At 37.9% G+C, this 18,198-nt stretch overlaps 1 protein-coding gene across 8 annotated transcripts in view; it reads left to right on the top strand.

The window, feature by feature from the left end:
* Window positions 1-18,198, top strand: part of pde1cb (phosphodiesterase 1C, calmodulin-dependent b) — a 116,414-nt gene that overhangs the window by 19,835 nt on the left and 78,381 nt on the right. For all 8 annotated transcript variants that reach the window (XM_026151014.1, XM_026151007.1, XM_026151003.1 and 5 more), the window contains 2 exons: window positions 11,266-11,313; window positions 11,935-12,100. In XM_026151014.1, the coding sequence (XP_026006799.1) occupies window positions 11,979-12,100 (122 nt within the window). In that variant the 5' untranslated portion in view covers window positions 11,266-11,313; window positions 11,935-11,978. The remainder of the gene's footprint in view (window positions 1-11,265; window positions 11,314-11,934; window positions 12,101-18,198) is intronic.

Raw genomic sequence — 18,198 nt, forward strand, 5'->3', positions numbered from 1 at the left:
CACACAAAAAGCTGCAGTCCTCATTTTCCAGCCTTGGCTCCTCTTTGTCTAGATATTTGCTAATTGTGAAGCATTCAGGCTGAGCTGCTTATGTGCAGCTTTGCATATAGGAGAAGAAAAGACAGAGACGGAGGGAGAGAGACACGGGAGAGTTCATTTATTTATTTTATTCCAGCCTGAAGTGCAAATAATGTACATCAGTATGTAAACACTGAGTCATGTTTAAAAGTATAATGCATGTAATGTATATTATACATTTTGTATGAATTAGTCTACCTCACTTAATCAACATAGGGAATATCCATTCATTTTAAATCCTATAATTTTTCTCTTTTTTTAAGTAACTATAATAGTGATGGTAATAAAATATATTATCTTTTGTCTTTAAAGAAACAAAAATTCCCAGTGCTAGGCCTGGACAGCTTAAAGCCAACCTTTATTAGACTGAAGGAAACCCTGGCATATCTTCAAAGACCCTTTATCTAAAACACTTTTTGATTTTGCATTTGTGTGGTTTTGTCTGACTATTTTACTACCTTGAACTGCCCCCCCTCTCCTAAATGCCTTCCAGGATAGAATATTTGAAAATGTGCTCAGCTGTTAACTTGCTCCGTGATGACTAGCTCTTCACTCTGCCTTCCAGAGTGATCGACTCTGATGGATGTTGGACTTCATATCATAAAAACCACCTATTTTCTAGTATAACACTACAACTGGATGATAACGGCTGATGCAGATGCTTATTTCTGTTTCCATGGTGAGACCGTAATGCCATTTTGCTATGTTCTTTTTTCTGATGACATTGAAAAATTGTGAATCGTTTTCTGCAGCTGGATCCTACATTTTCCCAGCCAGTATTCGCACCACCTTGATGACTGACTCTCTTTCTCTGGTATAGACTGTTTTCATAAGCCAGGCGACCTTTGAAAACTGAACTTTATTTATACGAAATGTGTGGATCTTCTTTAATTTCTGTGTGACTTCTTAATAAGTTAGTCTGTATAATGAATGTTTTTGGGGTTTTTTTATGCTGCTAAAGCCTTTCCTTTATTAGTGCTTTATACAGCAGTGAGCGAGGAGATTTCCAGGAGGATAGTATAACAGACCATAAATCCGAAAGTAAGATTTGATTGAGTTATAGTGTTGTTTATCAGAATTTATCCAAATCAAATCACAGTGAGAGCATTATGATTAAAGCTTGTTTTTGTAAAGTTTGTTCATTGTGAAATTTAAAAGGCATAATAATAATTTGAGTGCTCACAAAATGATTTGACATGTTCAGCTTCACTTTTCACTCCAGTGGAGCAACAAACATTATTGAGCTTATATACAGATAAGAAGGGGATACAGGTGGGATATATATAATGTCTGTAATTTTCCATCCATCTTTTCCAATGAACCCCTCCTCACTGATGACAGTTGACAGACTTTCTAATTCAAAGTGTGAATCCATAGAAAAAAAGGTGGCAGCGGTATAACATGATAGTAGTGATGTAGTTTTAGTAATACCAGATAAACGATCGCATGCATATGAACTTGACTGATAACCCATTCTTAGTCCATATAGTTTAATGTTATGTCATCCCAGCTCCAGGTCTTCTGGGAAAGCTTTCCACAAGGTTTAGGAGTGTGTTTATGTCAATTTTTGACCATTTTCCCAGAAGCACATTTGTGAGGTCAGACACTGATGTTGGATGAGAATGCCTGACTTGCAGTCTCCCCTCTAATTCATGCCAAAGGTGTTCTATCATGTGGTCAGGACTCTGTGCAGGCCAGTCAAGTTCTTCTACACCAAACTCACTCACCCATGTCTTTATGGACCTGTCATATCGGAACAGGAAGGGGCCCAAACTGTTCCCACAGTTCCCAAGTAGAAGAATGAAATTGTCTAAAATATCTTGGTGTGCTGAAGGATTTAGCGTTTTTGCTGGAACTCCTGAAAAATAACCTCATACCATAACCCCTGATTCTCCAGACTTTAAACTTGGCACCATGCGGTCATACGTGTCCACTGTGCTAAAGTCCGTTGGTGGTGTGCTTCACACCACCGCAACGATCCACAGCAATGCTATGGATTGTGCTTGGTGATGTAAGGCTTGGATGCAGCTCCAAGGCCATGGAAACCCTTTCCATGAAGCTCTTTACTCACTGCTCTAGAGCTAAATTGAAAACAGCATAAAGTTTGGAAGTGTGTAGAGATTGACTCTGTTGAAAGTTCGTGACCTCTGATTGTGGAATATTTAGCAGTGAGGAAAACTCATGACTTGACCTGCTGCACAGGTGGCATCCTATCATGGCACTGCTTTTCCACCATATAACCAGAACAGTAATTTCCATCCACTGTTTGCTCCTCTTGTCATATGTAGTGCAACTTGTGAGCACTGTGTTGAGTCATTTGTTTACATTTCAAATCAACAGCAGTTAGTGTCTCCTCCTTCACAACCTGGTTGTACTCAATGGGTATGCATTGAAATATAGTTTTATCCACCTTCAGCGGAAACAGCTTTCTTGCATTTTTAGCAAAGAATTTCACATTATCGGAGGCTGTTTAAGTAGCTCCCTTTTTATCTCTTTTAGACACTTGCTCTCGGACATGCCCGAGCTCGTTTCATTGTTTTACACACTAGGGAATGTAAATACATGGCATTGCTATAGCAATGATATCCCAGTATGACATTTTCATATCGAATAAAACAGACCAGTACCAGTGTGGACAGTGCGATGTGACACAGCTCCAATGCAGACTTTTGACCTACTTTTTTGGAAAACAGCAGGATGTAGTGAAGGAGAGTGAAGGTCAAGTGGAAAAACTAACACTGACAGTGTCAGTCCCATTTACCTCACTGGTTAGATGAAATGTAGTGACCTATTCACCACCTAACAGACTTGTCCTCTGTAAGCAAATGGAAAATTAGTGCTGTGGTATTTTGTTCTTTTTCTTACACTTATTTTACACTCACTTTGGAAATTGATGCTCCATATATGTCCTATAATAATGTCAGAATTTTCTCAGAAATTTTCTGCAAACACTTAAAATGTCAAATTATAGCTACAATTAATTTCAGCTACTGTTAAAAATTTAAACTGGGAATATTTTCATTAATGGCGACTCATATTAATCTGACCAGCTGCCACAGGTCCTGCCATTACCACAGTAAATATTGCTGCCTAAAGTTGTATTTTTTTATAAAAAACATTAAAGTGTTATATTAAACAACAAAGGGGATGGAAAAAAACTAGATATGGAGTCTGTGTTCACTGATGTTAAAGGTCTAAAATGTCTGCTGTTAAAACTGTGTGTGTTTCAGCATAGACAAATGGACATCAGAAGGGTCATTTTAGTGACTGTGAATGTGACATATTTGTTGATGCCAGATAAGCAGGAGTATTTCAGTAATTGCTGGGATGTTCCTGTGCAAAATCTCAAAGATTTACATAGGAATGGTTTAAACTACATAACTGATTGTGCCACTCTTTGCACAACAGCTGCAGTCACTCATTTATCATAACTGGCAATGAGTCTTTCACATGAATTTTGTCCCACTCTTCTTTTACAGAGTTGTTAATTCAGCCACATTGAAGGGTTTTTGATCATGAAGTTTGTGGTCATACCAAAGCATCTGAGTAAGATTTAAGTCCAGGTTTTTTGAGGCCACTTCATTGGCCATTGGTGTTTCATGGTGCATAAATGTGCTTGAGCTTCAGAGGACAAATTGATGGCTGGACATCCTCCTTCAGGATTTCCTTGTTGAGAGCAGAATTCATGGTTCCATCATGTACAGCAAGACCTTGAAGCAGCAAAGCAGCTCCAGACGATCACATTACTGTCACCATGTTTGACTGTTCTTTTTATGAAATGCTGTGTTTTCCACCAGATAATCCAGATATTTTTTGGTAAATGTGAGATAAGCCTTTGCGTTCTTTTTGGTCAGCAGTGACATTTTCCCCCAGTCTCTCTCTTATTGTTGAATCATGAACACTGACCTTAACTGAGGCAAGTGAGGCCTGCAGTTCTTTAGATGTTGTTCTGGGTACTTGTGTGACCTCCTGAATGAGTCGTTGATGCACTCTGGGAGTAATTTTAGTAGGCCGGTCACTCCTGGGAAGGTTCACCACTGTTCCAAGTTTGCTCCTTTTGTAGATAGTGGTTCTCAATTTCAACACTGAATTGTGTATTTACAGGTTATCTTATTCTAATATTAAAATTTGTTTGATGATCTGAAACATTTAAGTGTGACAAATATGCAAAAATAAAATAGAAATCAGGCACTGTATGCATGCACTTTATGTTGTTTATAAAGTGATTGTTTGAGACAAGCTTTAGCAGAGTGAAGAGGAGAGTGAAAGTGGGTGTCTCATGCCAAAAGCACGAGAGTAGGGTTGTTTGTGAGACTAGCTTTAGCAGAGTGAGGAGGAGAGTGAAAGTGGGTGTCTCATGCCAAAAGCATGAGAGTAGGCAACAGTTTTCTGCTCTGCTTTTACTGTTTAGGGCATCATCCAAAGAAATCATGTTTGTGCGTTGTTCAGCTCACTAACAAAGATGTGGGAGAGACATATGCACAGTTGTAATCTTGTGCGTGCCCAACTGTTCTCGTCTAACTGTTCAGACTTGTACAGTATCTAAATTGACTACTTGTACACAATGTTTCTGATGCATAAATGTTACTAGATCATTGTGTATTTTGCCTTAAAGTGATCATGGTGTGCATTTAGATATGAAGCTAGCATGTTCAGATGCTGGATCAGAGTGCATGTCTGAAAGATGCTTATATGGGTTTAATTAAATGACTAATTTAAATAAAATCCATCATTTGTGATTGAATTTCTCACCTACCTTAAATTAAATAAACTGGAAACAAAACACATTTTGCTTACTTGGAAAAATAAGCAACATTTTGCCAGCTAAAATCCAAGCACACATCTGCGATTTTTCTCCTCTAACTACCCACTAATGGTCTAAAAGTCTCATGATCAAATGGGGTTTTACATAAATGGCTGTCTTGGCTTGTCCATCCGCAAGAACACATTTGGTGGAATAAATTCCTGTAACTACCCCTAAATTCAAAATGAGGCATTAAAATATATTTTATCTTTTGCAGGAAGGAAAAAAATGAAAAGATGAAAAACACTTCATATAGAGTAAAACAAACAATTAATATAGGGTAAAAAGCAAAAAGATTAGAGGGGATTTGTTTCACTGTGTTCTTTAGTCTCATGAGTCTATGATCCACTCGTGGCTACAGTGCTGAAACGTGGAACACTGACTTTTGCATCTAACCTTGTTCATATCCTTAGAGTTCCTTATTTACAAGGGCGGATAATCTGATTAACACCAAAGGCCAAAATCAAACAATGCTGTTTATATTTGTCACAGGAAGCTGATGATGAGTTTTATTCACCTGCTTTATTATCTACTAGAAGTCGAATTTCATGGAGGCCCACAGAAGTCCAAATGCAGCGTTATATCCCACAAGGCCATTTCTAAATCGTTTATCCTTCAGTTGCCCATGTTGATTAACAGAGCATGACGTTTTTGTAAGCAAAATAATACACTAGGTCCCAAAGCACAATTAGACACAACAACAAGTTTATTTCAAGACACAGTTGTTCAACTGCAGACTGAATGATGAAGAGAGAAGAGTATAAGAAATATCTCAAGATCTGAGTTCTTTAACAAACACAAATGAAACTCTGTAGTCAGCTGGTGATGACAAAATTAGAAATGCAGTCACTGAAACACTAATTGAAGGTTGTTAAAACAGTGTAGATGATAGTAATTATTGTAGCAGAATATAAAGGATTTTTCCTGCTGCTTTTTCAGGGTAACGAACTAATGAAACTTAAATTACGTGAATTAGCCTTAATTTTAAGGCAACTGTGAGTTTGTGGTGTACTAGTTGCATTGGTGAACTTGTAAGATACTCTTTCATCTCATGTTATTAGCAGGTGAAAGGTCACTTTCATTCTCATATTGTTGACAAATGCTCTAATAATGCAACATCCTTCCTCAGGATTCTGGAGTGTGGACGTTAACAGGTTCTGTAGCCGAGTCTTGAACATGTCCCTGGTGGGTTTTTTTGTTTTTTTTCCTTATGTAGGTCAGATAGTGGGTCAATGACTTTCGGTGCTTCATAATATTGGAAAGGATGCAATTTGTCAGCAACTAAGATACCATCAAACATCTGTGCAGTTCTTCTGATAGGAAATTTTAGCCATTGTGTACAAATGTAGTTTTTGAATTGTAGCTGGACTAACTGTTGTGAAGAAGTAAACTCCAATACACTCAGACTATTAATGGCTTTGTAATGAGTTGTGTCAATGTTATATGATGACCCTCTATGCCACCTCCACAGTAATGCAATAACGTAACCTCTAACTTCCTTCTTTTACTGTGGAACTTTTGCAGTACAGCTAATTACATTGGGAACGTTTAAAATTGGACTTAGAGACCACATCTCAAAGGCATAAAATTATTTCTTGTTAAAACCCAGGACACTGCAGTCCCTTAAGTCTGCATATATGTGCTCCATTAGCCATGTAATTGGGCAACAGATCTTCTAGTTATAGGGGTACTCTTCTATTAGTGGGACAAACCACTGTTTTTATTGCTGTAAGTCAAACCAACAGGAGGCAATAAATAGATTCAAATTCATTAATAGAGATGAAAGATAGAATCACAGTAATTTTTTTGTTATATTTACGTTCATATAAAAAAATGAATACAACCTTCTGATAAGGCACCTTGAATAATATGTTTTTGTTTTTTTTAATTTATCTGTCATGATTAGTTAAAAGCGCCTTGTAGCAACACCTTTCAGGCCACCAGGTTGTGAAGTTCAGCTCCCTGCAGTTTTAGTATGGAGTCTGCTACATGTCTACGGTGAGAAGTGTTTTTAAGATATTAATAAATATCATGTTCCACTTTGATTATCTTGTATCTGGTTTTAAATGTTAGTATGTGATTAATAAAGCATATGGAGTTTCTCCATAAATTTATATAAATTTATAACTGTTTTGTTTTATAATGTTTTATCCATGGTTCTTAAAGAAACCAATTTAAAATTGGGCCTGCAAAAGCAGAATTGTTCTGACAAAAGACAAAAAATGAAGCAGAATGCCCGAGAACTCACTAATGGACCTACAGTGGTTCATAAAGCATGATGGCTACTACTGTAAATATTTCTCAGCTTTCCAAATGAGCAGTTCTCTTAGTGAAAAGCTTTACCTAATGAGTTAAATTCACATTGATGCACTTAACGAACTCACAGAACTGCGGCGTTGCAGAATAACTGTGCTGGAGAACAGCCAGAGTTATTGATTGTGGTGAAGTGTTGGTGGACCTGAGCGGGGTTGAGCTGCAACATTCACACTGCCTGAATTTGAGAGGCTGTTTAGTTGGTTAACACTGGCACCCCAGAGCCCTTCTCTTACAGCGTTAGTCCTGCTGATAACAAAATTAAGCAACCTGTAAATTTCTGCCAAATACAAAATAATTAACTTTTTGTTGTTTCATTTCATTTATACTGTGTTGATCATTTGGAAATTACTTTAAAAAGTTGTAGTTGTGGGCCAGCTTGCTGGTGAGGTGGGTTGTTGCCTCACTCACTCACTGTTGCCTCAGAGCAAGAAGATCCTGGCTGTTAATTCTTCCATGTCCTCCTGAGTTAATGAATACATCACATGACCCCTTATGAGGCTTGGTCAGCAGCTTGCTGCCATGTTTATATGATGACATGAATGAATTTAACATAGCTCCTGGCTGCCTGTCAACTTACACTCACTGGCCACCTCATTAGGTACACATTGTAGATACTGGGTTGGACGCCTTTTTGCCTTTAGAACTGCGTTTATTAATGTTTATGGTACAGAAAATGGTGCAGGAAACATTCCTCAGTCCAACTTTATAACATCACACAGTTGCTCCTTTGTTGGGTGCATATGCATTATGTGAATTCAGGCTGTAGTGTTTAAAGCAGGGGTCGGCAACCCTGGGCACGCGTGCCACAGCTGGCACACAAAGGGTTAACTGATGGCACAATGGTGATTTTTAGTTTTTATGGGCTGATGTTTTTTTGGGGTTTTTTTTTTTGTTTTTTTGCTTCTTTGTTGTTGTTTTTTGTAGCGGTATAAACAATAAGAGGTGGTGGATTGGCCAGATGCTGGCCGATGTATAAAATAAAGGTGGATGAAGGAAAGGGGAGGCAGGAGGAAGAGAGACCAGAGGCGATTGTCAGGTGAACTGAACTTCAGGTAAGAAGTTATGAACTGCAGTCTATCTGGGTCAGATATAAACCAAGTTTAGGTGGAGTTTATTTTTGTTGTCAGTTGCAATAACTAGTAATAGCAATAACTAGCTAGCATGACGGAGTTACTATACAGCTGGGTGCTATGATGTTACTGATAGTGAACTTTATTTTATTCATAAGGTTAGTTAGTAGAGTTTCCAACCGTCCCGTAAAAAGACAGAATCGTCCCGTATTCAGAGAAAATATTACGTGTTTCGTATTGAGGTGAAAAGGAACAGTTTGTCCCGGACTTTAGCTACAATGAAAAAGACACAAAGCTGGAGTTATTCTGTCGTTACGCTGCACAGCTGCCTCTTCTTCTCTCATTCTCTCTCCTCCCTTTCCTGTTGCTACTTCAATCATGAAACTGATCGATGATCAGCTGATCGGCTTTTCCCTCTTGTTTATTTATCGTCCACCGGAAAGAGGAAACCAGCGGATGTCGCGCTAAACAACAGCAGCGCGTTTAAGCTTGATCAGCTGTTGTTAGAATTTATTTAATATTAATTTCTAGTATCATCTGATGTTTGCTGGAGCCACAGCTGTAAAGCTGCTGGTCATGATATCGGTTTGGATATGTGGTGAGAGGGAAACATGAAGATGAAACCAGGAGATGTCCTTACTGAATCATCAGAGCTGAACAGGTGATGGAGAAACAGGTTTACCTTTTAGGTGATATGAATGAGTTGAAGGGAAGTTATGAACTGTTTCTGAGAGACAAACAACACCAGGATCCTTTTTTATGTAGCTGACAGCTGGTAACTGTGCAGGGGTGGGTCTAGCAAAGTGTTGCCAGGGGGTCATGTAGGGCATTAACAGGGAAAGGGGGGCACAAGGAAATACCTTTCTTTCTTATTCTCATTTAAAATGTCTCGCTTTTAATAAATGATTATCTGAATCTTACAACCAAAGTTTTTATCTCATGTAAAATAGAAATCATACATATACCAACAAGACAGTGTACATCACTGTCGCAACAGCGTATGTTTTCATTCAAAGGCTTTATGGCTTTTCCTATAATACCTGGTGGGCCGGTCTCTAGTCAAAATGCCCGGGCCGATTTTTTTGTCCCAGTCCAGCCCCGGGCACGACACGCAGTGAATTAATCTGAGAAGGTGCATTAAAAAATAAGCGGTGCACATCACAAATTAGCTCGCATAGACACATTAGTTAACACATTAGTTGTGCCGCTTCTTAATGACGGTATCTTAGCTAACAACCCCAACTATCAGATTCAACTTGTAATTGGCTAAAAATAACTTACCGGTGAGAGGGATGTTGCTAGCTGGCAGTTTTTTCAAGCAATGTTGAAATTTCCACTTCAAAAGCTTCAGGAGCTCTCCGCTCAGCGCAGCATCAGCACCACGTAAATACATGGATACATCCAAAGACTCGAGACAGAATTCACAATGTGTTTTCTGGATTTTCAGGTGTATGGACCAATGTTTTCTTTTCTGATCAAACCAGAAAGCTTTCATGAGCAGCTGGATTTGTCTTGCATTAACTGGCTGGACACAGAGGACATCGAAATGCAGCTGATTGAAGTGAAAACCTCGACTTGAAGTTTGCAGAACTACGAACGAGCTGGAATTCACAGCTGTGCGTGTTCATGGAGCTTGCATTTTCAACTGCTGGACATCACTACCTGACAAGGTTAACTGTCTTCAGAACATTTCAGGGACATTATTTACAGTATTTGGCTCTACATATCTGTGTGAGCAGATTTTCTCTCACGAGTTCTCAGGTAACCGTCTGAATGCTGGACACTCGGAGACGTGTGTGTCTGAGTGGGAGACCAGAGATCACATTAACATCCCTGTATTAACAAACATGCCATATTGGCCCAGTTTATTTTTCTTATCATTGTTGTGATGAGACCATAAATAGCATTTGTATTTTCTGTGTTACAGTTCATTTGCTGTTATGGAGTTTTTGTTATGGATAAAAAGTGTCTTTTTTTTTTTGTTTCAGAATAGCTGATAACTATTTGCTGATAGCTGCCAAATATAAAATAAAATATTTTATATTTGTATTTGTATATATGTTTATATTTGTATATATTATATTTGTATATAATATATACAAATATAATTCTATAAAGTTATTCTATATAGTGTGTAACTGTTGATATAGAGTGTTATTAAACCAGGGGATGTTTTGTCAATCTTCCCAAGTTTTACCGAGCTCATGTGAAACTCAGTTTTCTGTACTTGCCTGACAAGAGTGGCACTCTGTGTGATCTTCTGGTTCTGTAGCTCATCTGCTTCAAGATTTGGCGTATTATGTGTTCTAAGAGCTTTTCTGCATACCTTGGTTGTTACAAGTGGTTATTTGAGTTATTATTGCCTTCTTACCAGCTTGGAGCAGTCTTGTCATTCTCCTTTGACCTCTATCATAAGCAAGGCATTTCCACCCAGAGTACTGCTACACCCTGGATGTTTTCTCTTTTCAGACCAAGCACTATAAACCCTGCAGATGGAGGTGTGGGAAGATCCCAGTAGATCAGCAGTATCTGATCACCAGCAACCATGTCACATTCAAAGTCACTTAAATTCGCTTTCTTCTCACTTTTGATACTCACTTTGATCTCCAGCAGGTCATCTTGAACTTGCCTACATGATTAAAAGTTGCTGCCACATGGTTTGCTGATCAGAAATCTGCCTTAACTGGCAGTGGAACATGTATAGCTAAGGATGTAGCTAATGAGTGTGTTCTTCACTACCATACTGTGCAAATATGTTTAAGGGACTGTTAAAATTCCAGCTGAGCAAAAGTACAGAGATAGCATCAGCAAATACATGAAAGCATTAAGTCAAACACCTATTCACCACAAATACAATGTAAAAAATAATGTACTACAGATACTGTATGTACTAAACATCTTAATCAAAGGATTTGGCTAAAGAGGTTTCAAGTTATCATTCTTGATGCACAATTTTAACATTTGTTGAATTATTTATTTAATTGTTTTTCCTTCTAGTGGCAAATGAAGAAGACAGCTCAGCAAGACCTCAGGCCAGTTTTGCACGTAAGTATCACCATTGTTATACTTCATTGTTATTCAACTCATCACATTTCCATCCATCCAAGTTTTTGAGATATTTAAAGAGTTCTGACCAACTCAATAAAATGAATATAAGAAAGTGCTGAAAGTCTGTTTTGAAATATTTGCAACCATACTTCATATTTCTTTGTTATTGTTATGACAATAGATTTTTATAGGAAGTCTTTTCTGCAGAGATAATTTAGAGACAGTTTGGCCTGACCAGAAAGTTAAAGGGTTAAAAAGTGTTTTGTAAATAATAGAGACTTAAACTGAAGATATGTAATAATATGTTAGAATATATTTGCAGTAATGGATTTCCTCATGCAAATGTATGGATGTAGGAGTGGTTAATTAACTGAAAAACCTATAACTGAGCAAAAAAGTTGCCTCCTCTCCTCTTAAGTGAGCGCACTGGCACTAATGACAATCATCCACATGAGGGCAGTATTACAGAGGCGCTGAAATCTGTCACTCCCTTTCAGTGAAACGTACTCCTGCAGCCAATGCTTCAATATCTTTTGTGAAACAACACCTTGAAACAAATTAACGGTTTATTCACTGTATGAAATGACTGTGACACCAGCAGGCTTTTGTTTTATTTAGGCTCAAAGTCCCAGAGTGCTTTGTGGAATGCCATCACTGCAGGGATGGGGATCAAAGGCAAAGAGCAGAAGCCCCCCCTGAATGACCCACGGAGTCCTGAAGAGATTCTGGCCGATGATCTTCCTCCAGCAGATGAACCTGATGCCACAGAGAAAACTGCCATCAGGTTTGCTGCTGTCAGAAATATCCCAGTAATGATGCCAGAACAAGTAATGCTCATTATATGTTAATTATCATGAAATGCATCCTGCGTGGTGCTACAGTGGGACATCAGCAGCCATGTTCATCTTATTATCTTACAATGTGGCAGCGTGCACCATCAGGCATTGCTCTGTATTTTGTATTTGTTTTCTGTTTTTGGATCAGAATGAACTTGAGCAGGCGATATTTAAAGTTGAACCTCTTCAGGTTTGTTTTTTTTTGTTAATGAAGAAGATAATCTCCTGTCTGACATTTAGCTGATGCACACACATACGCATGCACACTCACATTTACTCTGTTAATTGCTATTTAAGGCTGCTGACCTCAAGGGACTTGGGCGTGATTGATTCCACCTTGATAACAAGGACTTCAAACTACCATTAACATAATTTGTTGTCACTTTTAGAATATTGCTTGTCTTTTAACACCTGATTCCAATTAACCTTGATGGCCCTGGAGACGGCAATATGTCTCAGTTGGCAACAAGTAAGCATTTGTCAGAGGATACTAAAAGTGCACTTTAGTACTTGATAACAAGATTTTAATAGTACAGAAAATAGACAGGGAGTTATGGCCAGATGATTTTCACTAGTTTTCCCAATATTTTGGTTTAGCAAGTCCTCACAGAGATCACAATTTTACAATTTATCGGGTGCTCAGTTTGTGACTTCTCAAATCCCATCCAAGTGTTGTTTTCGGGTTTTCCTTCGTTTCCAGTCTGCAGTAACAAATGCTTCCTCTCCAGCTCTTCTCTATGTTATCTCAAATTACAGTGTCGTTGTTCTCTGCCAGTCTCCCCTGGAACACAGATCCCTTTTCCAGAGTAGGGTGGTGACAAGGAGAAAGTGATTTTCCACTTGACTGGACATAGGCTAGTCCTTTAGTTAAAACCTATAGCTCAGATTAAAAAAGAAAACACTGGGGCAGCTGAAAGCACTCCTACCTTCCATAGAGGAAACAGTTCATTTGTCATTTAGCCATAGCTTTAGCCTCAATCAGAGTGCGGGAACAATTGCCAAGCATGAGGCTGTTCATCCTTGGCTGAAGATGAACAGTTTGCCTATGTTTTTCAAGAACTGGCAAGGGAATGATTCTTTTCAATAGCGCTAACAGTTTAAAACAAATAAAATATGCTAGGAATTACTCCAGTCTTTTTTTTGTTTTGTTTTTTTACTAAAATGTGTTGGCTGGTGAAATAGTGATAGCAGGTGGTGAATGTTAGCTGTGGAAAAGGGCAATGTTATGCTTACAATGATTTATACTGTTCAATGATTACCTTTGTCCTGATCCTACTGAAAGTCAGGGGACGTCTTCGGCCATGTCAGCTGTGGTTAATACAGGCCAAAACTGCAGGGAGTCACAGGGATATACATCTTAATGACAACTAGCCAGATTATGGCACAGGGTGATTAAATGACACTGGAACTAGCAGTAATCCATGGAATGATGTAACTACAGTGTCACCTCCGAGGCCGGTTCTGGCCGATATCCTCCGGGTGATGATAATTAGATTTATTGGAGAATAGAGCAAGATCACATGATGTTTAGCAGGAAGGATTGGAGAGCCTTAAAACATATTGACTGTCATAAACTGGACTTAGTTGAATATAATTTAATTGTTTTCTAGTCAATCCCGCAGTTACTTGATTACCTGATTTTCTTTTTCAATCTGAAAGGTCGCCTGGTGCTTACGTGGCTGCTGTTGCAACTGGTTTAGGATTGCAGTTTACACACAAACACACACACACACAAACTGGGAGGACTAAAACACAATATGGAGCCATTAGTATATAAACACACGGTGACTCATCTGCTCGGCTGGTGCCACGCTGTTTCTTCTGTTCATTATGGAAACCATATTCTGTTAAAGCACTGGCTACCAATTGAATAGATAGCAGTTTGCATTCATGCAGAGGGGGAAACCTGTGATTTTTATGCAGAATCAAATTGTTTTGTCTTTTTTTTTTTTTTGGATCCTGCAGAATTTGCCATGTCAGAAGATGATAGATTGCCATTGCATTCATTTTCCTAATTGCTGGAACTTGATATATGCAACACAAACACGATATTAGTGTGCAAGAGTTTCTGAACCATCATTTTGATCAGCACTTACTCTCTATCTGAATCAATCGTTTCTTTGATTGATTGACTTTTTTTTCTTTTCAAAATTACTGCTTTGAAAGCCAAATCTTTGAAGAGGTATGATACAAAAAAGCCATTAGGATTAGTTTGTTATCGTCCCATAGGAGGAAGAGTGAAAGATTTTGGGAAGAGGTTGTTATTCATTAGCTAGAATTGCCTTTTTATTAGAAACTAATTTCCATTATATTCCAATCTTATTACACTAATGGTCCTTTGAGATTTAGTGCTAGATTTATAACTGTGCTTTTTTTTCTGAACCCCTTTTTTTTGACAGTCCTTATGGATAGGTAGTGACTGATAGGAATGCACTAAAAATTCATGTCAAGTCTATGTTTCACCAAATGAAGGCATTTTCAAAAACAGCAGAAAAAAAAGATAAATAGAGGGTAGTGAAAATGATTACAAGAGTGGCTAGATGCTTACCAAATGATGAGAAAAACAGACTCAGCACAGACAAACATTCAATAAATGTACACATGCAGCCAAAACCTGGACAGGCACTCTTTTGAGGTCCTCAGTTGGATTTGGCAACTGCTTAATTGGATGCTGTTCGCTGCTGTGAACATTGCACAGCTGATTAAGGTGGCTGTCTTCATCGTGCCATCCAACAGTTTCTGAGGCTGACCCTTCCACTGGCTACAGCCGCAGATTCGCAGCCCCCCGCTGACATCTTCCCCGCAGCAACAAGCTCCATCACTAGCCTTACTAGCGGGTTAATGAGGGTCTGCTGGGAAAAGTCACTGCTGCGTAGCACATATTTCTTGATATTATACAGCTTGATATGGAGTATAGTTTTATGTGTAGCAGGGAGAAAAGTCAAACTTTAAAATATGCAGAACGCAGTGTTGTCCAAAGTCTGAATCTTTACTGTCTACAGCCGTTTTCTTTCTTCTTACATATAGATCAGTAGATGCATTAGGGTGACTTGCAGGAGTAGTCATAATGTATTATTTTTAGAAAATTCAAATGTTAATGGGATAGAAAGATACTGCATTTTACTTTAGGACGAAATAGGTGTATAAATCCCCAAAATAAAGTTAACCAAGTTTTTTAAATTATTTGCTTTTGCACAATAAGGGTAAAAATGTGTGTCTGCATTGCCATCCACTGTAGTAATTAAATAAAATGACATTTGAAAGTAGACTAAAAATTCCACAGAGACAATTTCTATGATTCTGCCCATTCCCTTAGCTCATTCCCTTTAACCTCACTCAGTAATAGTGTCTTCTCTCTGCTTGCATAACAGCTTTTAAATACACAAATTTAAAAGCAAATTATAATCACCCATTACATGAGTACTCCTCTCTTTAGGCTCTGCCACTGCTTTACATCAATATTCTTGCTGGATTAATGTATTAATAGGATCAGAGCCTTTACAGACTGGAAGGCACTAAGGGGGCCAGTGAAGTATTTTGTCCATGTAGCATAAATTTCCAGCAGCATTTGTCACTTTAAGCTGTTATTTACAGTAAGTGCAACATTTCCTTAGCTTTATCCCTGTGCAGTAAATCACCATCTATCATAGACTTTTTAAGGGAATATTAGAGGCATAACAACAGAGGTGTGATGGGGGAAAGAACCACAAATATCGACAAGATTGCCTGCCCTCATAAAAACTTTAAAACTTTAATTTAAATTATTTTTAAAGTATTAATTTGGATTTTATTATATAGTAACCATCATTTTACCCCTGTCTGACAATAATATTATCCACCATAAGTTTCTTTCACTGCTTGAGGTTTATGGAAGCTATTTTAATTTTTAGATAAATACCAAAATGCTTTACATGACAACTAGAAAAAAACCCATTAATAGAATTGTTTCAGAGACATTTCATGGTACATAATAAATAAGAGATAATAATTTTTAAAGACTGACATTCATAAAATTATAGTGTTGTGCAAAAGTCCCACATTTCTCTATATTTTGCTTCAAAGGAGCCAGAATCCAAGATTCTTCCAAGGTTTCTTTTGGACATTTTTCTGCTGTTTAATTTATTTTCAGTCCAGTCTTTGCACTTCACCATTTTTTAGAATATCTTGGTTTGTTAGATCACTTAATGTTGCTCTATGAATGGACTGGCCTCCCTAGAGCCTGAACATCCCACTGTTAAGTAGTGGAGTAGCAATAAGCAAAACATGTTTAAATTGAATGAGTTTAAGTAATACTTTTTGTGTTTTTGAAAATGACTGAAATTACCTAAAAATAGTCAATAGCAGAGGTGGGACCAAGTCATTGTTTTGCAAGTCTCAAGTAAGTCTCAAGTCTTTATCCTCAAGTCTCAAGTCAAGTCTCAAGTAATGTCAGGCAAGTCAGAGTCGAGTCTCAAGTCACTGGTGTAAAAGTCCGAGTCAAGTCACAAGTCTGAAACTTTGAATTTCAAGTCCTTTCGAGTCTTTAAAAAAAAAAAAAGAAAAAATAATGTTGCAGTTATGCTAAATGTAAATATTAGACCATGTAATTTTAAAATCTGTGTTTTTCTCAACACATGACAAAATAGTGAACTTAGAAAATATACACAAATTGTGAAATTGCACCTCTTTAAAATGCAGCTCAATTAAACCTAGCTCCAAGAATAATTTTCACCGACAGTTCTGAGATAAGCTGCATGTTATTCTTGGATGCGGTTGTAGGACCAGCTTTAAAATCGCATGACAAAAATATCATACACATTAAAAAAAACTGTATCACCAACGTAGCCTGGACAACATTTGCTAGTTAGATGAAGTCAGCTATCTCATCGTAGCATATTTATATGCATATTTATAATTATACGCTTCTTGGAGTGAGTGCACACACTCATGAAGTTTAGTAACTTCAGGTCACTGCAACAAGCCCAGGTACAGTTTACCGACGGATGGGTGCAGGACCTTGAAATGCACCGTGTAGAACAAAAGAACATCGTACGTATCATAAGTTTACCAGTCTCACAAATTGTCGTCATAAATACACATTCCTTAACCGTTTATTAATAGGACCTTTGAGCTCAACGGTAATTAATTAGTAGTGGAAATAATTTCTGGTACCCATCACAGAAATGTAGCAGTGACAATAATATTGTATGCTGTAATCGTACTGGGCAATTAGTGATACAAAAAACCTGTTTTATCCTGTGAATAAAAGTATATGTTTTTGTCAATGTACCATAATAACAGAAGCGAAACGCAATATTGTGTCAGGACAATTCACTATTTATGCACAATAAACAAAGGAGCATAGCGCGACAATTTCTGTTCAGCGCCAGACTTGCTTGTAACCTATATCACCAATTATGTTATGAAAATGACGTATTAACTACTAAAAAACACTGACCTTCGTGTAAATGCTTGGAGCAGACTAACCTGTGAGCTGGAGTGTTCTGGGACGTTATATTTGATCTTTGAATGGCTGCGATCCAGGCCATCCGTCGCGTCTTTGTTACTTCGGAAACATGGCTTGAACAATTTCTCTTCAACGACGTAATCCGATAACAACCGATCTCTTTACCCGTCGGCTTCCCGTGGCTGTCATGCGACCGGCTATTGCAGTTAATAATACAACGGCTTCTTGACATTTTTGTGTTTCTTTTTATCGCTGTATAACTGATTTTAATTGAAAGCCTGCGTGCGCTAGTACCTCTTGCCACGAGTTCCCAGAATCCTTTGCGGTTCTACCCGTGAATGACGTCACATTTTCAATCTCTATATAATATGCATGTTAAATTTTATATTTGGGGTAAAATATCAAGTCTTTTCAAGTAAACCGGTTCAAGTCCAATTCAAGTCCCAAGTCATTGGTGTAAAAGTCCAAGTCAAGTCACAAGTCTTAGAACATTTTTTCAAGTCAAGTCTAAAGTCATAAAATTAATGACTCGAGTCTGACTCGAGTCCAAGTCATGTGACTCGAGTCCACACCTCTGGTCAATAGTATTTTTAGTACAAG

This window comes from Astatotilapia calliptera, chromosome 18 (genome assembly GCF_900246225.1).
Source record: "Astatotilapia calliptera chromosome 18, fAstCal1.2, whole genome shotgun sequence".
Taxonomy (NCBI): domain Eukaryota; kingdom Metazoa; phylum Chordata; class Actinopteri; order Cichliformes; family Cichlidae; genus Astatotilapia; species Astatotilapia calliptera.